We start from the raw sequence: 22,851 nt of genomic DNA on the forward strand, positions 1-22,851 counted from the left end.
TTTGCAGCACTTTCTCCTATCCGTGCTGGCTCATACATTGACCTTCCGAATTCATTGAAACCGGTGAAACAGAGTTTCACCAACATTAAAACGAGAAACGATCAGAAGTGCTTTCTATACTGCTTTGTGGTCGCGTACCATGATCGATATTCAGAGACCACAACTGCTCTTTATCCTGCTGCCCAAAGCTACCAACATCGAAACAAACTGAAAAATTACAAGCTCTTCCAAGAACATGTTGTGAAAAGTGAAGGCTGGTACGAGATGCCAATGGAACTATATGATATTGACCGATTTGAACAACTTAACAACTGTCAAGTCAATGTATTCCGGTGAGCATTGATTTTTTTTGACAAAACATTTGTTTAATCATGTATGACCCATTACATTCATCCAGAAACCCGAGCACTCAATTGTTTGTTTTCATTAGGTACAAAGAAGGTGAATTGCTACCTTTGAGAGTGTCCAGCAAATACTCAAGTGATCTATGTGTTGACCTACTACTACTCAGCAACGGACAAACTCATCACTATGTGCTGATCACTGATTTGATGAGGGTTGTGGAATATGTGCGTGGAAAACGACACCGAGACCGAAACCAAATTTGCCGCAAATGCTTCCATACATGTTCATCCATCGATACACTACACAGGCACCAGGAAATGTGCTACCAAGACGAGGGAGTGGTAATCACAATGCCAAAACCGGGAAAGTACACTCATCGTTTCAAAAATTTAACTGCCCGCTGGTATGTACCGAGAGTTATTTACTTTGACCTCGAATCGCTACTACTACCCGTATACGGACCGCAACCCGACCCCGAAAAATCTAGCACCCAAACACTAGAGATTCATCAACCATGCGGTTACGCTCTGGCCGTTGTTGAATTTGGGAAGCGCGAAGTTTTAAAGTTTGAACTGAAGAGGAGAGAAAATGTTATGAAGGAATTGATCGCCTCGCTCGAATCTTTGGCGAAACAAATATACCTCAAAAAACGAAAGTATTACACGTTCACTGGCACACCAAGTTGCACGCGTGAAGAAGCGCACACTTGTTGGATATGTGAAACAGAATTTGCTGACAATGACCAAGTTGTACTTGATCACTGTCACTATACCAACAAGTTCTTGGGATGGGCGCATAACGAATGCAATATCAATCGAAAAACGGCGAACTATATACCCGTAATAGCGCATAACTTGTCAAACTATGATCTGCATTTCATTATAAAAGCGCTCTCAAACAGTAACCCCGAAAACACTTACTCAGTGATCCCTTCCACTGAGGAGAAGTATATATCACTCACTATGTCGGTCTATATCAAATCATACACCGATAAAAATGGTAAACTCAAAAAAGTGTATGAAAATCTACGTTTCATAGACTCCTATAAATTCATGCTGTCCCCCCTTTCAAAACTCGTCGAATACTTGCCGGAAGAAAAATTTTTCCTACTGGAAAATTACTTCGAAGAACTTGGTTACTCATCAGAACAGATAGCATTGCTAAAACAAAAAGGTTTCTACCCGTATTCATACTTTAGTAGTTTTGAAAAGTTTCGAGAAACCCGACTGCCACCTAGAAAAATGTGGAGCAACACTTTACAGGGAGGGGAAATAAGTGTTTCGAAAAATCAGTACAACCATGCCATTAAAGTTTTCGCCGAAATGAAATGCGCATCACTAGATGAGTACCATGATGTATACCTAGCAACGGACGTACTATTACTCGCTTCAGTATTCGAAGCCTTTCGTGAAGTTTGTTACGAAACGTACGGATTAGATTGTGCATGCTACTTCACGGCTAGTAACCTCTCGGGCGATGCGTTCTTAAAAGTCTGCAATGCAGACCTCAAGTTACTTACTGAAAGGGAGCATTTGAACATGGTTCAAAAAATGATACGGGGAGGGATGTCATCGATATATGCACGCCGTTTTTTTAAAGCCAACAACAAATACCTCGAAGACTACAATCCTGAAGAGCCCTCTAGCTATCTATTGAATATAGACGCTAACAATTTATACGGGGGTATTATGAAACACTGTCCCCTTCCCATCAAAGATTTCTCAATAGTTGAGGAAAGTCTCGAATATATTTTGCAAACCGACGATAAATCTGAGTGGGGATACATTTTGGAAGTGGATCTCAGTATACCTGAAGAACTTCAAGATTACTTTGCAGACTACCCGCTAGCCCCCTCACGTGAAGTTATCGGCACGGATAAACTAAGTAACGAGCAAAAACAGATGTTAGGAGAGATGGGGGTCACGTCGCTACCAAAGGTACCAAAACTGGTTCAAACATTAGATCCAAAGGAAGGCTACGTTCTGCACTACCTTACATTGAAACTCTACATAGAACTAGGCTTAAGAGTTACCAAATTGATTAAGGTCTTAAAATTTCGTCAAGGTAGATGGATGGAGCCCTTTGTCGATTTAAACACTCAATTGAGAATGTCAGCGCGCAACAAATTTGAAGAGAATTTTTACAAGCTCATCGTAAATTCAGCATTCGGTAAAACTATGGAATCAAAACAAGGACGCAAAAAACTAGAAATTATTAGAAACGAAAGAGAATTGCTTCAAAAAACAGCTTTGAGCACGATGAAAAGCTTCCAGATAATCGACGAGGAAGTTGCTACTGTTTGTTTTGCTGTAACGAGTATTTTGTGGGACAAACCCATGATAATTGGTGCAAGTATTTTGGATTTGTCAAAAAGATTCATGTTTTACTTTCATTATCGGCAAATGGAAGCAAGCATGAACCTTGAACTGCTATACAGTGACACAGATTCGTTTATTTATGCGATAAAAACCGAAGACGTATACGCAGATCTGCAAAAACCTACCGATAGTTTCGATTTTTCCAACTACCCAAGCGATCACTTCTTATTCAGCAATGTGAATAAGAAGGTTGTATTGAAATTTAAGGACGAGGCGGCGGGAAAAATCATTGCAGAATTCATCGCGTTGAAACCAAAGCTCTACTCGTTGAAATATGCAGGTTAGTATTGAAAAAAAGCACCTCTCCAAGCCCCCTCCATTTCTTTACATTAAGGGTTCCCTTCATTGGGGTTTCGGATCTTGTTGGGACCAAATTAATAACTTTTGTTGATCCCTGTCAATTTAACTAGACATAACTAGCCCTGAAAGCCTCTGATTCTTCATTTAAAAACTTGAAATGAAGAACCATTCATCATTTAAAATGTTTTAAACAAATACTCACCACACACGCACTTTTGTAACTTTTGACGTGAACAAATTTAAAGTTTTGACATGGAATGATTTTTTGATAATGACACGATTTGAAATTTTTATGATTTGGAATGAATTAAGATATTTAAACTTTTTGGAATTGAAAAAATTGGAATGTTATTAGATATTGAGTCTTCAAAATATTCAAATTTGGGAATTGTTTTCGTTATTAATACTAGAACTGGGCTTGCGAATTTTTATGGGCTTACAAAGCTAAAATATGTTTATGGGCTAATCTTCGTTCTTCATTTAGATTCAACTAGCAAGAGGAGTGCAAAAGGAGTAGTGCAACACTCCCAGCAGCAACTTACACACCAGAGGTTCAGGGAAACATTACTGAGTGGAAAAACCCTTCGTATATACAACTACTCAATAAAATCGAAAGCATATACCAACATAACCATAGCGCAGAACCGAATTGCCCTTTCACCCTTCGATAGTATGCGGTTCTTACTATTCGACGGGATAGCTACATTGCCCTTTGGACACAGGTCTACAGAAGAAAATGTGTTCTTCGAGGCCATTGCGGAAGAAAGCGAGTGGGCAAACTCCCAGTTGACAAATACCCCGACTTATAGCAGCGAAAACAGCGAAAGCTGGCAATCACCGGAATTCCGGGTCCCAGATTGGGGCTTTCTTCAAGAAAGCTATACGGAGGAAGAGCTTCAAGAAGAAAGCGCAGCTAGCAGTTCAAGAGACCCTCCGCCTATCAATAACCCATTCATTCTAACAGAAGCGTCTGTTCGTTCTAGTCAGAAAAAAAGGAGAAAACTTGATAAAACTGATCAATAAAATTTTTCACTTGAAAATGTCGGCTAAATTGCCTTGTCACTTGGAATTACGGCTGTACATTTGTAAATATAAAACATTCAACAAACATTGTTTTAAGTTAAATAGACCGGCGCAAAAGAGACTGGTAATTGCAACTTACCCTTGAAGCAGGAGCGAAGGATTGCGTATTTAGTTTCCCAAAGTAAGCTAATAGTAAGGCTAAAAGAATCAAAATGGTGCAAATCGAAAATAAGGGAGACTTGGAAATAAGTTTGAAAATAAAATAAGAAAGAGAAACGAACAATAATTACCAAAAATTTTTAAAAGGAAATATGAATGGTACTTTATGTAAACTCATATTTATATGAACGAAAAGGATTAGCTTTTGGATAAAAACAAGCGAGAAAACCGCAGCCGGATATACCCATACTTATTTAGTGGTGGGAAAGTTTCGAAGGGATTAAATTTAACCACCGCGCGAAAATAAATACCAAAGTATTTTGTCTGTCGGGTGTCCTAAGAGAGGGGTCTTTTTATTTCGGGCAGGGTACTTTGGGGTCTTTAAAAAAGATGGGTCCTTTTGGACCCTACTTTTGGTAGGACCCCAAAGACCCCTACCGTCGAAAAGACCCCCCTCCCCCTAAGGACACACGGCGGATTACAATACTACTGATACGCATCAAACTCATTTGACTGTAACTTGTGATTCTTGATTTGCGTGCAAAGAACGCTGGATATCAAAATTTTCTTTCGCTTTGTCGATCAGAAAAGTTAAACGGAAATGGATTATTTATTTTAGTTGTCAATGGACCCATCCAAAGATTTAATCGTTTGTTTTACAATTCCAAATAGTTTACAAAGGAATGTTCGAATTACTTAAAACTATATCAACCATTTTAATTTTTTCATTGCAATCTAATCTTGAGAAAAACGTTGCTAAACGCAATGTGAAGGAAACCTTCTATACCAAAATTATTACCCACTAAGGAGTGACGATGCAAAAATCATTTAAAATGCTCTCTTATAAAAAAATAAAATCTAACAAAAAATCTATCAACGGATTGAATTTGTAAAAAGGCTTGTAATCAGAGCAAGGCCCTGAATATCCCGACTGTCCTTCAATGAAATAGTTGTTTTTACTTGATTCTGAAAATGAATTTCTTTTCGATTTCAGCTGTAGTGTTCACTGTTTTAAATGTAATAGAAAAAATTTCGTTTAATTGTGGCTGATTTAAAAATTCGAAATTGGTCTGAATAAAAAGTTTTATTCAAACATTTGATTTTACATTTCCACTACCCCACCTTGATAGAATTATAAGCTTCTTGAGATTGATGATATACACTCTGATAGACGCCAAATACTCTAAAAGTATATCAATTTTCGGTGACTGGAATAAACAGGTGGAATCATCGGATCGAGTCAGGGTCTAAAAATGATCAATTTGATAACAAACAAGACTGCTCGTATCGGGGCGAAGCCTTGAATGTTCCGACTGCCTTTTAAGGTTTATGGGGCAGTAATAAAGTTAAATGTATTGAAACAAAATGAAATTTTTTGCTAAAATTTAAAATTTTTGTGCAAATTATCTCCCCACACGCCATATTAAGTACAAAAGGATAGATTTCGCTCCTTGTAACAAATCAATATGATCAAAATGGCAATCTTTAAACCCCCATAATTTTACGAAAAATGATCCAAGGTGAAATATCTTTTCAAACTTAGACTCAGGACAACAATACCTTTTGAATGATTTTAAAATGAATCGTCAAAAAAGGCTGATTAAAAAGTCAAAATTGGTCTGAAGAAAAAAAACCTACCCCTAGCACAAATATTCGGTTACTTTTGTATCGAAAGTCGGAACAATACTATTTTCTGTATTTTCTTTGATTTTTCTTTATGCTTTGTCAAAGCTATATGGTCAGAGTCTGATACAACACAGATATTTTATTGTAACAGCTCTTGATAATAGTGACTTTCACCATGAGATCAACCCGGTACCCGCACTAGAGCTTCATGGAAAATAAAAGAGTTTAATGGAATATATTGGCAAAAAGCTTTAAAAATGTAATCGATTTTCATGACCCATTTAAAATTGAGTCCAAAATTTTTAAAGATAATTGATTGATTGGTTTCAGTCTTATAAAATCCATTATAACGCTTCATATCCAATTATATTCCGTTTTGGTTTTCGATGCAATCAGTTTTTTTATTTAAAACATTCATCAAAATCAATTTTTTGTGGAAAAGAAATCTTTACACTACTTTTTGGAGATTTCTGCATAAGTGAACAACATGTTCAACTCAGTTAACATCAAACCTCTCCATCTCGTCATCTCAAATGCATCTCATTTTTGACCAAAAAAATAACTGCCAAGTTGTAAGTAACTGCACTCTGTTTAAAATTTTTAATCAAGTTTTAGAAAAATTTCGTCATAATCCATCATAATAAATTCAAATTGATTAAGAAGAATTTAATTCCCTTGACAAAAAAATGATTATAATCCATTTTATGTCTATTCTAATTGATTTTTATAGAAACTGACAACGAAAATATAATACAATTGATTATTATTCGTGCAACTTCAGTTCGGGCTGCTCGAGTACCTTAAGCGCAGTTGCTAATTATTCTGGCTCAAATCAATCCACATTGCATTTATGACAGGGATGTTTCTCTTATCATTTTTTAAACACAAAATATATCAATCAACTGATGATTTTGCGTGCTGGGCTGGGGATCAAAGAAAACGGTCAAAATTCGTTCACTGTATATTTGAAACATCGTTAAATGTCATACCTTTGCAAATTTTTGGTCCAGAATTAACGTCATCTTATTAAAATTTTCTTTTCACGAGTAATGACATAAAAAAATGGAAGTACAATTCAAAAATCTCTCTCCATACTAAATAAAACGGTTTTCAAATATACCAGCAGTTATAATTGAAGTTTTTTTTCCGATATCACTTTGAAGTATTAGTTTTTGCAACAAATGGTTAATAATGTGCAGTTGCGCGGAAACGTTTTCAATAATTTTTAAATAACTTTTCTAAAAATTGCACCATGGCCGCCGTGTTGTTTTAATTCTAGACTGCTGTTTGTCTATTAACATTACAAAGTATCAAATACAAACCTATATGAACGCATTAGCAATAAAGTCACATGCGTATTCTTATGCGAATGGAAATTTGTGACAGCCAAAGAAGGCGACAGCCATTACGGCGACATCAGTTTTTGATAGGATTTTTAGACAACAAAGTGCATTTCTGAGAAATTGACAACGCGAAATAATTGTTTTATGAAAATGCGACATGCATTTCTGAGAAATACAAAAAGCAAAATGATTGTTTTAAAAATTATTTCTGAAACATACAAAACGGAAATTTTAACAATTAATGCTAATATTGAATTCTAATACACTTTTGCCGTCTGAATATCTTGTCGCACTAATGTCCTGTCGCCTTTTTTGCCTAGCATAGAAAACAATAGTACAACCAGAAAGATATACCTGAATCACAGAAAATTCTGTGAACACTTTTTTTTGCATAGTGATAAAAAAAATTCTATACCCTATATACTCTCAATTTAACAATATTTTGAAAGTTTCTCTATTAGTTAACCGCGGTGGCAAATTGTTTTTTTTTAATGTTAACGAATCCGAAACAAGATGAGAAAGCAAACTGTACGCAAAAAAAACATTTATCATTTGTTTCGTGCACGATTTTTTTCTCATCTCTGTTCTGATTGGCTAAGAGAGTATTTTTTACATAATGTCGAGTACGAATATGCAGTTGCCGACTTACTGCTCCGTAACCGATCAACCTTTGCGCTAAATGCCCGGGTTGACCAAAACTTCTTATCATACAATTTCCATATATGAGAAACTTCTTGTCATACAATTTCATACAATTCCATACGTACAGAAAATTGTATGAAAACTCTATGATAAGCATTTTTCCATATATGAAAATTGTATGATAGGTGTTTTCCCATAAACCAAAAATATTGTTTTTTTCTTTCAAAATTTAGTTTCTGCAAAATTTTTGGTTGTAGTTGCAACCGAACACAAGTGACATAGACCTTGGTTACTCAAAACACCAAAGGTTGGACGGTCTAGCATTTACAATGCATAGAAAACGACCTTGATTTGGCTGTCTTTCACAATTGATATAACAAAAGTAACAAACTTTTATTTTTTGGCAAAACTTATTAATGATGATTATATTAAATTTTGGAATTTTCAAATTATCAGACATTGATCAAGGCGTACATCAACACCCCATACAAAAGAAAAAGGAATTTTCAGCGTTTTTGAAAAAAAAATTAAGTGAAAAGAAAGTAAAAGCCAATTTTATCGCATCCAGGACTACGTTATGCACACAAAATATTAAATTTTGCATGCAAAATTTTTTTTTCGAAAAATGTTTGTTTGCGTACGAAAATCGATTTGCGGTTGAAAAAAAACAAAAAAATTTTTGGGCCAAATTTTCAAAATAACTTGAAACATTTTTTGTGTCGCCATCAAAAAAATGCCAGTCATACAATTTCCATATATGGGAATTGTATGATAAGCATTTTAACGAAAATCTCAGTTTTTTATCACCAGATTGTTTTATTAGAATCAAACAGCCACAGAAAAGAGTTTATACCAGTTTTCAACCATTTTTAGAAATTGTATGAAAATTGTATGGCAAGCATTTTCCCACACACTTGAGGTATGGAATTGTATGATAAGCATTTTCGGTGTATGGAGGTCAACCCGGGTGAGTCTGAGATCAAACCTGAGTCCTATCAGAAAAATGGAATCCTATTCCAAGCCACCTCTCAACGGATGTCAGTATCATACCTTTTATTTCATTCCCTTCCAGCTTTAATTTCTTAGAGTTATCAAGAAATCCGACGTGAATTCCCACTCCTTAAGTAGTTGCAGACCCAAAAAAGGACTGCAGTCTAGAAGTTCTAGTCTACAAGAAAAAAAAGATCAGAAAAATGTCGAGTTAACAGAAAACTTGGAACCAGATTCGAACACAATTTCATAAGGTTTTCCTAGAAAACAAGAGGCCCATCTAAAGCTGGAGGTACCTGTTTGATAATTTTTGAATTTAGTGCACTGATGCGAGATGAAGTAAGTAATTTCAAAAAATTTAAGAATTGGCTTTAGTTGCTCCTCTATTCAAAAAAGAATGAAATTTTTGTGATTTGGAATTTTTCCCAGAAACAATTTTTTGTACAAACTTATAGCGTAGCATCTTATGCACGGTGGCTTCTGACAACCTCTTGCCTTGATTAAACCCTTGATGTCAGATTGAGTTGTTTTCGAGAAGTCAAAATGTTTCAAAAAAACGGACAAGAATCAAAACATTGACTTTTCCGACGTTTTTGTGCACAAAACCGTCGGCGTAACTGCTGATGCAGGAGAGCTTCCCACATTTCGTTTTACCCATTCCAACCAATAACTCAGATTCGGGAGTGTAATTTTTGACAATATTCAAAAAGTTTCAAAAAGCGGTCAAAACATCAAAAACTTGCTTTTTCCGAGGATCAAAACTTTTGGCGTAACCGCTTATGCAGGAGAGTTTTTCACATTCAAACCAATTACTCAGATTCGGGAGAGTAGTTTTTGAAAAAAGTCAAAAAGTTTCAAAAAACGGTCAAAAATTCGAAACAGTGACTTTTCCGAGGGTCATAACTTTTTGTGTAAGAATTTTTGGTCGTAACCGCTTATGCAGAAGAGCTTCTCGGAACTCATTTCACACAATGAAACTAAAATCTCAGATTTGGGAGGGTAATTTTTGTAAGAAACTGTAAGAAACCCAAAAACTTGCTTCAAAAATTCACTACACATACTTTTTCGAGGGCTGTAAGAAGTGGGGCAAGGTAAAGAGATTTTAAATAACCGGAAGACACACAGGGGAGCAGGCAGATTTCGCATTGGTACCTCTTTTTTGAAAGTCGTTTGAGTTCTTTTTGAAAAAAAAACTAAACTTTTGAAAAAAGAGAAAAAATTTTCCAAAGCGACTCAAAAATAAAAAATTAATAAAAAAACCCGATCCCAATAATTTTTTCTCTAGAAGCCAGCTAAAGCTGGAAGTACTTGTTTGATAATTTTTGATTTTTTTTGATACGGAAGGATAAGGGTAATTTCAAAAAGAGACCTATTGCAAAGAAAAGTAAATCCTAATTTATAGACTTCAAAATCTGTTAATTTCGTCAATTACTTCAGTTTTCTCAAAAATTGCAATAATCAGAAGAGCTTGTTAGGTTGTAATATGCTTAAAACATTTCTCATCAGATTTGGATGAATGGGTAGTTTTTGAGAGAAGTAGAAAAATAATAAAAACGGTAAAAAAAACTCAAAAATTTGACTTTTCCGAGGGTCATAACTTTTGTTGAAAAAAGTTGGATGTAACCGCTTATACAGGAGAGCTTCTAACTACCCGTTCTTCACACTGAAACCAATATCTCAGAAATGGGATAGTAGTTTTTGAGAAAAATCAAAAAGATTCTAAAAACAGTAGAAAATTCGACTTTTTCTTAGGGTCATATTTTTTGAGTCAAACATTTGGGCGCAACCGCTTATGCATGAGAGTTTTCCAACCCGTTCTACCTATTGAAACCAAATTCTCAGATATGGGAGGCTATTTTGTGAGAAAAACAAAAGTTTTCCCAAAGCGTCTCAAAAAACCCGATCCCAATAACATTTTCATAATGCCTGTTTTTATCAAACAGGAATATTACCTGTTTTTATGAAACAGGAATTGATTTCGAAAACATTATGCTAAAAAGTCTGACCTGTCTGTAATTTTCCGAATTTTGTTTTTCACTGATCCTCCTTTGGAACCAAATTTCAACTGAGCCAACGATACAGATGAACCCGAATGTCTGGACAAAGAGGATGTTGAGGATGGTCGTCGAGTGATGTTGAGACTCTCAGTTGACACTGCAGATGACAGGCGGTTCGAACCCCAGCCTAGTGGATTTTGCTTTTGTTGTTCTGCTGAAACGACTGTTGCGGCTTGAATTGAACCTAAAAGACCACGCTAAATTTAGTTTTTAGTTAAGTAGTCTATACTTTGAAGGTGCCAAGCCAATTTAGCCTCTCCATTACTCTGGAAAAGCCGATTTGTCATTCAATTTCACTCTATTTTGCATTGTTCGATTTTTTTTAAAATAAACAATTGATGGCAATTGCTGCTCCAAAAAGCATCAAATAAGATCAATTAGAAAAGGACAAGTCCAGGAAAAAAGCCGTAAAACTAAATCTTGAAATTAAGAAATTCATATTTGCATATAATTGATCTGGTCAATTTTTTATCATGATGGACATGTGTGTTCCAAGTTTATTGAATCTATTAAAGTTTGCTTAGTTGATAATTTGGAAACAATTCATTGTTTTTTTATATACCTCAAGAAAATCCTATAAAATTGGCTAGAAAACAAAACGTACAAATGGAGTCCGGACTGTGTTCCGAAATGAGTTTGACAGTCTCCACAAATCCAGTTCTCTCAGCAATCTCCTCCGCCGTCAGTTCGTGTCTGTTCACAACTGACTTATCCGCCCCCCTCAACAACAACAATCTCACCATCCTCGAGTCCCCCTGTGAGGCTGCAAAGTGCAGGGGGGTGTTGCCGGTTTGTTCATTTTGGGAGTTGATGTTGGCCCCGAAGTAGAGTAACAGTTCAACTAGAAGGGGTCGTCCGGTTTCTGCTGCCTTAAAAGATATTAAATTTAAATTTAATTTTTTAAAAATCTTTTTTTTGATAACCGATTATGTGATTTTTTTTGAAAAAAGAGCCATTTTTTGAATATTTTTTCCCAAAATATGTTTTAAAATGGCAACTGTGCTCAGAAAACTTTCAGTTATTTGCACAGCAACCGTTTTATTTTATAAAAAAACTTTTGAGTTCATTTTTAAAAATAATCAAACGTGAGCTTAAAAGTTTTACTATGGAGTTGGGAGTGACTTCAGCTTAATTACATTCCAAGCAGCAGTTAGTTCAGTCTGAGAAAGTACAAAATCATACCTGTTTTTATAATTTTTATAAATTCATTTACTGAAATTTCTTTTTTGTATTCTTAAAATTTGCATTCTTATCAAAGCATATTGCAATTCTAATATTGCTATTTAAGAGTTCAAATACAAAAAGTAGGCATAGTTGTTATGGACTTACAATGAATATTGGGTATGAGCCCTGCGGGTCACACATGTCCACTATGGCCCCATTGGACAATAGAGTCTGTATGGCCCCCACTTGGGCCTCGTTCCTCATGGCCCAGATGAGGACACTCAGGCCACTCTGGGGCAACTTCCGATTCAAGTCACAGCCGAAGTCAATCAACACCTGTATGGTCGAACGATTTACTTTTAGACACAAAAGCAGATGAAGATTCAGTCGCCTCATAAAACGTTATCATCTTCAAAAAAAAATCAATTAATTTCACAAAAACTAGATGATTTATTTTTCCATGACAGGGATGAATTTTTTAGAGAGAAGCAAAATGTTGGGCTGAAAAATGAGTTTCACGGAGTTAGTTTTCCGATCGTATTAAAAAATAAAGATGAATAAAAAGATGCCCACTCAAAAAATAGAGTTTTCTGGCCCTTTTTTGAAAAAAAAAGCCGTAGCAACTGCTCAAATCGTATTTGGAAACGATAGAACATTCTTGGTAATGCTCACATGTTATTTCAGCTACTTTTTTCTTCGGTGGAGAAAAAGTCAAAATATAATAAAATTTGATCGATTAAGTCGAAACAAACATCGAGCGCCTCGACCAGGAAAGTTTATTTCTTTACTTGGTACAAGTTGGATAGTTGGGTCCCTCAAACTTTGATAGATCCCTGAAAAAAATTTCTGCTTAAATCTTCGGAAACAGGTGAACATTTTTATAAATGTGTATAAGAAGTTTTCTCGAAAATCGCAGGACCCAAATCTTGTACTTGCTTGTTCCAGGGACCCAACTATCATACTTGTGCCCATTACCCATAACAAAAATATTTTATATCTAATCTAACTTTCAATGGCATCTATGCTTGTTACCTCAATGGCATCTAAGTTGGGAGTTATGATGGCTGTCTGGAGAGGTGTGAGGCCCATCTGATTGGACAGCAGAAGAGAAGCTCTGCAATTGAGAAGAAGATACACTGTTGCAAGGGAAAAGTCTGCACGTCCAATAGTACATGTCAGGGGTGTTTCTAAATACAAAAAGATTTAAGGTTATCTGGGTTGATAAAAAAAGGCTTATCATGCAATTTCATACTATTTCATTTTATTTCATAATGAGCATTCTTTTTACACTTTGAAAAAAATTATGAACTTTTCATCAGTTTTTTTATTCCCAAATTTTTAAGCAAATGGCATGAGAAGCACCGTTGGTTTCTATCTGGCAGTTTAAAATCTTTATTTGCTTAAAAAAATGCTCAATGATTTCTTAAGCTAACCTTAAAGGCTATCAAAAAAAGCTCATCCTCTCATGATGCTATATCATTACCATGATTACGATAAAAAACACTGCAGAATCTACCAATTAGGGTCTCAGAAAACGATTTCCACTTTTTCGTGAATTCCATTTCAAGGCTGTTTTGGTAATGTACTCCAAATGCAAATCTTCTTTTGATTTTTTTCTCGCATGGATTCCAGATACAAATGGTTAAAACATAAAGCAGCTGCAAATAATTTGGCCCAAGCTGTCCTTCTAAATTTCCACAGCTTTGACTTGAAATGGGGGATCCAATCCACGATCTGACAATCTTAGATCCTCAATGAGTGTTTCATACTTGCCTCCAGTCACTGGATCCTGGAAGTTGAAGTCCAGACCTGCTTCTGACAGCTTCTTCAGTTTGGAGCAGGAGTTCTTCATCACAGCCTCCATACATTCGTGGCGCTTTCTCAGAACCTAAAGTGATCGGTTTGAATACTCTGTAATCCTTGCCAGACCAAACTGTGATATGTGCAAAGTTTGGTTTGAGCAGGTTTCTGGAATCCAGAGACATGTCTTTAAAAATCCCGGGTTGATAAAAATGTCTATCAGACAATTTCATACAATGAAAAAAAGCCTATATTTCTGTTTCATACTTATTCATGGACCAGAAAAATGGTATGAAAATGGCATGATAAACATTTTTTGCCAAATTTTGGAAAGAACTAACAAGTTTTTTGCCATTCTTTTTCTATTACAAAGATTTTACGAAAAAAGTAAAAGCAATTTTTTGTCTTTGAAATTGTATGATAAGCATTTTTTTTCTATAAATGAAAATACAAAAATTGTATGATAAGCATTTTTTTCTATAAATGAAAAAATAGAAAAAGAAGCATTTTTATGCCGAAGTTGCTCTCATGTAACCAAATTTGCCATCAATCTAATCTGCTTGAAACATATTGAACGGTGTCATAATTTAAAGTTGCCACGATGTTAGGTAGCCAATCCCCCATCTTTCATTTTTCAATTTTAAAAAAACTACCCTACGTTGTCCTTAATTAATGAAACTTAGAATGGTGAGTAAACTAACTGTTGTCAACACAATTGTTCTTCTTACGTAACAGAACTGAAAAATTTGAAGATAAGAAATGCAGAAGGAAAGTGGAAAGAGCCAAAAATGCTTTTTATGCAGTTTTCTTCTGTAACCTTGTTGGAACGATCAAATAGAATGAAAGAACAAAAGAAGAACAAAGAGAGGATCCTGGTTATGGAAATGATGTGGAACGCACTAAGAGAGATTTGGTAACTTGTGTTTGTGCAAGATCGGTTGACTTATTAAGAAAATCTTTAATTCGGATTTTGATTTTAAATTTCAATAAACGAGTGCTCGACCTATATATCCACATTTCATGATCTTCTCTTGAGTTTCATGATCTTCTCTTGAGTTTCAATAAAAATTTCTCACAATAAAACTCAAGTTGAGATCTAGGATTTTCTCGAATCGGATTTTCAAAAAACATTGTCGGATCTTTTTCAATTTGATCAGGTTGAATTCTAAAAAACGATCAATTTTTGAAACTAAATCATCAAAAACCTGAGATTAAACAGATTTCAGCAAAAAAAAAGCAAGAAGCTGATAAAAAAATGATGATTGTTACGGTATGTATTTTTTGTTTTAAAAAAATTGAAATTGATTAATCAAAAAACGTTAAGCGATGAATGGCAACTCAAGTCCCGATAGATTTTGCTCTTCGGCTGGTATGAATTCTTTCAACATATTTTAAATCAAAAACACAGAGCCAAAAAAGGCTCATGATGCCCATATGAGCTTTTTTTGGCTCTGTGGTTTTGATTTAAAATATATTTAAAGAGTTCATACCAACCGAAGAGCAAAACCCATCGGGACTTGAGTTGCCATTCACCGCTTAACGTTTTCTGATTGACCTATTTCAACCTTGCTTACAACAAATTTTCACTAGACTGTTTATCTTGGAGTTTCATTACTTTTAACTTTTTAAACATTTGAACTAATTCTACTTTAAAACCCAATCTTACATCGTCTTAGTATCGTTGCTTAACGACTTTATCTATTATAATTTTCTTACCATTGTGTAGTCGAACAAATAAAAAAAAGGGCTGAGAATTTTATTGAAACAACTCGGCGAATCCCAATCATAAGGATTCAGACGAAGTCTCAAAAAATTACAGTTATTAATTATAGCGAAACTTTTGGTTGATAATGAGGACAATTTTAATCATCCTGCGAGGGAGAAGTTGATAGTTCCGATACCCAAACCGATGGAAGCGACCAAAATATAAGCCCAACCAGGCGCGAGAGAAGAAAAAAGTAAAACAAGCGGTACTTGCCTACAACAAAGAAGCTGGCTGACAAAAGAAGAAGATAACGCAAAGCATAATGGACTCAAGTTATGTGAATTTGATAAGAAGCTGAAGCCTCAATAGTATTTAGCACTAGGAACGAAGATCGGAAAAAATGTTGCACACAAAAACTCAGGCGGGAGAATCCTCGAAAATTTTTCCCAAATTCTACTTTTTACATAACAACAATTTTAACTATTGATTGGTACAAGATTTTTAGACAAAGATAGAAAGACCAGAAATCCTTAGAGAAATTCCACAAAAATTATTAGAATCATCCAAGAAACGTAAATTGGGATACTTGAATTCGAACTCAATAGACCTTTTATCATAATCAATATGAGAAATCTAGAAATTCAGAAGACTTCATGCACCAGGTGCCTAACCCCAGAAACTGCTTAAAAGGTTTAAAGATTCACCAAGATTTAAAAACATTGGAAGTATCTATGGATAACGTTTGCATCTAATTAAGAGTAAACGTAAACTAAATCTGGTAGAAAACAATGCGTTTAAGAAAGACACTTTACATCTTGCCCCACTAGGAACCAAAATTTTAATAACTGCGGTCGGATAAATCACCTGAAATCGTAAAAATAATAGAAAATCAGCCAGTAACCAGACGAACGTGATAGATCAGAATCCTACAATTTCCAATCAACAATCCCAACGGGACAGCTCCCAGGAAAACCTCGAATTTAAAATTTCAATTGACAAAGAAAAAGTCTCTTTATTGCATCAGTAAACCAAATCGGTATTTTCTTTCGTTCTGAAAGTTTACTGCCAAAATTCTGAAGCTCATGAATTTTACTATGTCAAAACTTTTACGTGGAGCAGAAGAGTGTAATTTTTCCTGAAGAACAACTGATTTTTCTTTTAAAAAATTTAAAACAATGTCTGATCGATCGAACCGATACACTTGAATACTCCTCCTGTAGAAACTGCTCTCATTTCCTCGGAAACGACCATTGCTAGGTCCATTTTAGATAGAAAAATAACATTAAGCTCAAAACGAATGAAAACCAAAAAAAAATCCCTTCTCTTGGTCGGAACTTTTCGACACAAAATTTCACTTTTTATCAAACAAGACCTGGAATTGATTTGAAAGAGTGAAGAAACATCCTGCAATTCGGAAGTTATCAAATATTTCACTATATAAACTGCACGTATTCCAATGATGCATTCACTTTGATGGGAGAATGCCTGCTTGAGAACTTGCTTGAAAAACGCTATGCACAAACCCCACGTTAGAAATTAATAATGAAGAGCCTGTCTATTCAATTTATATGGTGGCGGAAAAATTACCGCGAGAAATAATTACACGGCGAGAGTTGCATCTAATGTTTGAAAGCAGAAAAAAATGGAAAATTTCAACTTCGCCGGACTATCACCAATTGTGTGGGGCACAAAAACAATCTTAGTGTATTAAAAGAGTTTTTAAAATTCCCTCACTTCGAATTACATCAAGTACCTCAGCTAAATTTGTAATGTTCAATCAAAATTACCTCCACAAAGTTCCAAAATCTTTTCGAACAGACCAAGAATCAGGGTTTTTTCCATTACGAGAGTTTTGCCAGTATAAATTCACTAATTAGTCCTGCGGATAATCATAGAGCATCACTTTTGGTTGAACGACCGATGAGAACAATCAAGGAACGGTTAAGGATTAAGACTCAAGTTAACCCAAAACCAACATCGGAACTGGCTCTAATAAAATGCTAAAATGTTTTAAACCGGTAACCCAACAATCGTTATCTTGTTCACTTTTCGAAGCACACTGGAAAAAACACCGAAGTTTTTATGGCTTAATATAAGCAAACACACTTTGTCGGGCAATTTAGAATGGGTCATCCTCTTGTACGCTTGATATGAATAGAAAAAGAAAAAAGTATTATGCCGAGAAAAGAGACACAACTGGAACTGCAATAGCTCTTTTTCTCCCCCCCCCCCCCCCCCCCCACCTCACACGAGCTTCAATATATTAGTGTAACGAGTGGTTTTACGAGGTTGAGTATGAAGACCAAATATGTTTGTCGTGGCCTTATTAGTCTGTATATAAATTTTCAAAACAATCGGACAATCTTGTCAACAAATTTTTATGTAAAAAATAGCATGTGGGGGGGGAAAAAGAAAAAGAGCCCTGCAATACTATGTTAAAGAGAGACATTTTGGACGACGAAGACAACTTTTCACCCAAACACTTAGCTAACCTTGCTAGATTTGCAACCACAACTACGATTTGAGCTTGTTTGAAAAATGTTCATACGGGTTATTGCAAGAAGAAAATGTTGTTAAAACTAGTTACCTTGTTTAAGCATTAATAATTTTTCTGTTCACATTATCCGATTTTTTCAAAAAAAAATGGCATGCGGACTGATTAGGCAATGAAAAACAAAATTAGTCTTGTACCCAATAATGTAAAACCCCTCGTTGAACAATAAAATTGATGATTACTTAAAGTTGGAGATGAAAAAGAGCCCAAAAGTCAATTTAAACTGGCATAAAGTATTCAAATTATAGGTGGGGGGGGGGGGGCTTGACAATGATGAATAAACTTCAGCATTGTTGCCGAATAATTTCAAACGCTGAATAAATTCTAAGAAAATTTTTGCTTTTATCTTGTCAAACCGCGGACAAAATGCGATTCAACTTGAGGAAGAGTAGAACAACAATTCAAAACGGCTTTTCCCCCCTTCAAATTCAATTTTGAAAAGCCTATTTAACGTTGTCACCAATGCAAATGAAATATGGCGTGGTGAACAAATCGATAATTCTGAACAGATTTGTTCTTCATACTTTACAGCGTATCACGCATTTAGCCCGTAATAACCACGTAAAACAAATAAAAAACTCGGTATTTTGAAAGGGGGGAACTGGAAAAGAGCCTTTGAAATTTTTGGTTCTAATAAAGGTCATAAAGAGGCACAGCAAACGGCAATTCTTGCTTTCAGTTTTCATATATGATTTAAATGCTTGGCTCAACCCCCCATCCCCCCCCCTCCCCACACGTTTTACAAGGTTAATTTTGAAGATCACATTTGTTTGCCAAGGACTAATTAGGCCATATGCCAATTTTTATAACAATCGAATAATGTGAACCACATTTTTATTTGTAAACTTTTTTGCAGGGTTGATGGGGGAGGGGGTGGAAGGAAAAAGAGCCGAATGGTTTCTTACCCCGACTTCGAAGGGGGTAGTAACAGCAAATCAGTAGTTTTACATGTAAAGTTCAACTGTGGGTGAGATATAACTTTTTCAAGCCCTTACCGCCACAACTGATTTCAGCTCTTTTTCCTTCCCCCCACCCACCTGCAAATTTTTACAAGTAAGTTTGTTGACCACATTGTCCGATTTTTATGAAAACTGACATATAGACTAATTAGGCCATGGCAAACATATTTGGTCTTCATAATCAACCTCGTAAAACCACTCGTTACACTACAAAATTGAAGCTCGTCTGTGGTGTGGGTGGGTGGGGGGGGGGGGGGGGGGAGGGTAGCGGGGGGAGGAAAAAGAGCCTTGATTTCTTTCTAAGTTAAATGTATCTCATTATTGCTTGTATACTGTTTCGAAATTTGGCATGCATGGTAATTACTCATTTACGAACAGAAGTGATTTTCATTTTTAACCTGTTAAAATTGATATGGTTTAAGTGGAATATTTTTTGTTGGGATGATGGAAACGGTGAGAGAAATTTAAAAAGGTTTTTAAATAGTCCTGGGGAGCGATTGGGCTGTTAGGTGATAGAGCGTACAGTTTTTCCGGCTCTTTTCCAGTTCCCCCCTTTCAAATTCAATTTTTAAAAGTCTATTTAACGTTGTCGTAATGCAATGAAATTAAGCGTGGTGAACAAATCGACAATTCTGAACAGATTTGTTCTTCATACTTTGCAGCGTAAGATCACGCATTCAGCCGTAATAAAACGTAAAACAAATATAAAACTCGGTATTTTGAAAAGGGGGAACTGGAAAAGAGCCGTTTTTCCTCTCTAAAATCACCATATTGTCATAACAGGTGTCTCTAGGCATAATTCATTATATGAAAATGATTTATACAAAATCTTTCAGCAGGTTTTGTCTTACCTTCCAGAAGGATTTGTCGCTGACAGACATTTGTCACTTTTCAGTAGAAAAAGCTGCAGCACAAAATTTATGAGTAAGTCGATTCAATACTGTTCAGATCAAAATACCATAAAAACAATTCTCGCGTTATCAACTGCGACGTAAATTTTTTAAATTGATGCCAACAAAATAATCAAAGAAAATTTTTGTGAGGTGGTAAGAATTCAACGCATGAAAAACAACAATTATTGATAACCAGCTTAGCTTAAGTATAAAGTGTCATTGTCATTTTTAGCACTGAAGCTTCAAATTTTTAATTAATTGAAGCTTTTAAAAGCTTTTACGGGAGAGCAGAATATGCTGCAAATACAAACATGCTCAAACAAACCATTGCGTGCAAATTGTGATAATTTTTGGCCTAATCTTGTAAATTATTTAATTTTACGTGCATTATTTCAATTATATCCTGGAGCACGTGAAAAATTAGTTAGTTGGCATAATTTGTCAATTTGAAAAAAAAAGTCCAAAATTTGAAAATCATATCAGAAAACAGAATTACAAAGTGACCGGAAAAGCCGGTAGAGAGAGCCAAATATTTGTTAAATTAGATCTTTTGATTTTTCATGAGGGATCTGAAAATGTGTGTGATCGACCTAACAACAGGACGATATCTTTTTTTTTTGAAAATTCGTTACATCTAGGATACGAACCTACCTCTCTGGTGCTAATCTTTGGTAACCGTTTTTGACTGACAAAACATCAGCCTTAAAATTGGCTCTTTTCCAGTTCCCCCCCTTCAAATGCAATTTTGAAAAGTCGTTTTAACGTTGTCATAATGCATTGAAATTTGGCGTGGTGAACAAATCGACAACTCTGAACAGATTTGTTCTTCATACTTTACAGCGTAACATCACGCATTTAGCCGTAATAACACGTAAAACAAACATAAAACTCGATATTTTGAAAGGGGGGAACTGGAAAAGAGCCTTAAAATTTTACAAAAGGCGCCGATAAATGCTCATTTTGTGGAGATTGACGTCGGTTCTTCCCAACCCACCTCACACCTGTTTGCCTGTTTTTCAAAGATAAGTTGAAATCTAATGATAGTTCGACAAAACTTTTGAAAGAACATTTTTCCACTTTTTATAATAATTTTGTTTTCAACCACATGTTCTCACTGGAATAAATAGCAATAAATTGAGTTCTTGTTTCTTAAAAATTACTAAAAATCAATGTTGTGAAAACTCTGTCACTGTTTGACTTTGACCCAGGTTTTGCCAATGATGTAAAAAAACGATACTCGTCAATAGACAAACGTACGTTTTAAAACTTCAAGTATTGTTCTTTAAATTTACGGCAAATGATTTTTTTTTCGGGATCGTATTTACCACAAAATCTGCATTTACCGGAATACATCATTCGTCAGATACAGAATCGTTTTTTGCCTACAACGCACACCTAAAGTAGCCAAAACGATCTACTGCAATCCAGAAAGAAAGACTCAACCGCCGACACCGTGACACGAAATTAGCTAAACAAAAACCCCGCAGCCGACCACTTTCTTAGTGCTCCCTGGATCTACACAAACTTTTGAATATAGAAAAACAGTTAAAACATGTTTTTTTTTTGTGTCCTAAAATTCATTATCTCAAATTGTTGAAGTAAGCAAGCAAGACTTAGCTTCGCTGTAAGCTAGCAGCCCCAAAATCCAAAAAAAATGACAAAAAATTGAAAATATTGATTTTCATACAAAAAAGTTGGCAGAAACGTCAATTTTTTTCTGTCGAGACAGAAAAAACAGCAAAAACGTCCAAATTGACATTTTTGGTCAAAAACTTTGATTTTTCAATACTTTAGATTCCAAAAAATGCAAATTTTTGGAAAACGCATCTAGTTTCTTATAGAACTTGTTGGACTTGATGAAAGCATAAAACAGGCCTGAAAGTTTTCACCAAAAAGAAGAAATTATTTGAAACCCTTACAAAAACAGCGTAATGAAATCGAAACGTGCTGCTGCTAAGCTATGTTAGTCAAATTAGTCAAGGGTAACCAGTAGACTCCTTTTAAAGCAGGTCGCTTGACTTCTGCTAAAAAATTTTTTACTCAGGGTGCTACTGGACTCCATGTCGCGTTCTGCTAATCCGAACTTGTTTCCCAAATATAAAAGTTCATTGGTTACGTTTCCAACGTAACCAACACTGGATAGCAATTTTACAACTAAAGAACATACTTAGTCGATATATAGTATTATAAATTCAATAAGTTAATGAAAGGCTGAAAAAAACGACAATAGTTACAGTAAACTGAAAGAGTCAGACATTAATTTATATTATCGTATCATACAAAACAACTAAGAAAAAGTAGAAACACAGATTAGAGAATCTTGGTCAAAGTATATTGTCAAATTTCATTGGTTAAAACCAGTTTTTTCTAGATTTCAAAGCTTGGTTAAAGAAAGAGAAAGCAGAGGAGCATAAGCAAAAGAGTACATGCACGGACAAACAAAAACAGAGGTTCTATTTTAGTTAAAAAAAAACTGTTAAATTTTTTGAGTACAACTGAAAGAATTGTGATAAAGACTGATTTCCGGCATGTATCCTCTGTAAATGGCGCACACGCATTGTTGAAGTGCTCGGTGTTCAAGGAGAAAACCCCGACTTAGAGAGCAAAACGTTCAGCAGAAAAAACGCCGTACTTTGCTTGTCTGAGTGTCGCCGAGCTAAAAACTGCTCCAAAGCAGACTGCACTAGCACCTATTATAAAGCTTTTCATGGGGTTAACCGAGTATGCCGCAATCGAGATCCCGACAAAACACACACTAACTCAGCTAGCGTTACGAGAAAAAATAGCAAACACATGTGCTAACAGAGCAACTCAAAAAACCAAAAATTAACCAAGGAAAAAATTGTTAGGAACTGATTAGCGATCGTCAAATCAAGTAGGGCGGACACCCCCTCCTCGGTCCAGTACTTGCAA

General features: G+C 35.3%; 1 protein-coding gene across 2 annotated transcripts in view; it reads right to left on the reverse strand.

Annotated features, from left to right (window-relative positions):
• The window catches only part of LOC134851092 (SH3 and multiple ankyrin repeat domains protein 2-like), a 68,107-nt gene extending 48,020 nt beyond the window's left edge, over window positions 1-20,087 (reverse strand). The window contains exons 1-6 of one of the 2 annotated variants that reach the window (XM_063867016.1): window positions 19,897-20,087; window positions 13,801-13,915; window positions 13,060-13,214; window positions 12,193-12,363; window positions 11,468-11,732; window positions 10,813-11,017 (exon numbers count right to left, since the gene is read on the reverse strand). In XM_063867016.1, coding sequence (XP_063723086.1) covers window positions 10,813-11,017; window positions 11,468-11,732; window positions 12,193-12,363; window positions 13,060-13,214; window positions 13,801-13,915; window positions 19,897-19,926 — 941 coding nt within the window. In that variant the 5' untranslated portion in view covers window positions 19,927-20,087. Of the gene's footprint in view, window positions 1-10,812; window positions 11,048-11,467; window positions 11,733-12,192; window positions 12,364-13,059; window positions 13,215-13,800; window positions 13,916-19,896 lie in introns of both variants that reach the window. The other variant, XM_063867015.1, reaches the window with a different exon arrangement.
• Between the last annotated feature and the right edge of the window lie 2,764 nt (window positions 20,088-22,851).

Source organism: Symsagittifera roscoffensis, chromosome 7 (genome assembly GCF_963678635.1).
Source record: "Symsagittifera roscoffensis chromosome 7, txSymRosc1.1, whole genome shotgun sequence".
Classification (NCBI taxonomy): Eukaryota; Metazoa; Xenacoelomorpha; order Acoela; family Convolutidae; genus Symsagittifera; species Symsagittifera roscoffensis.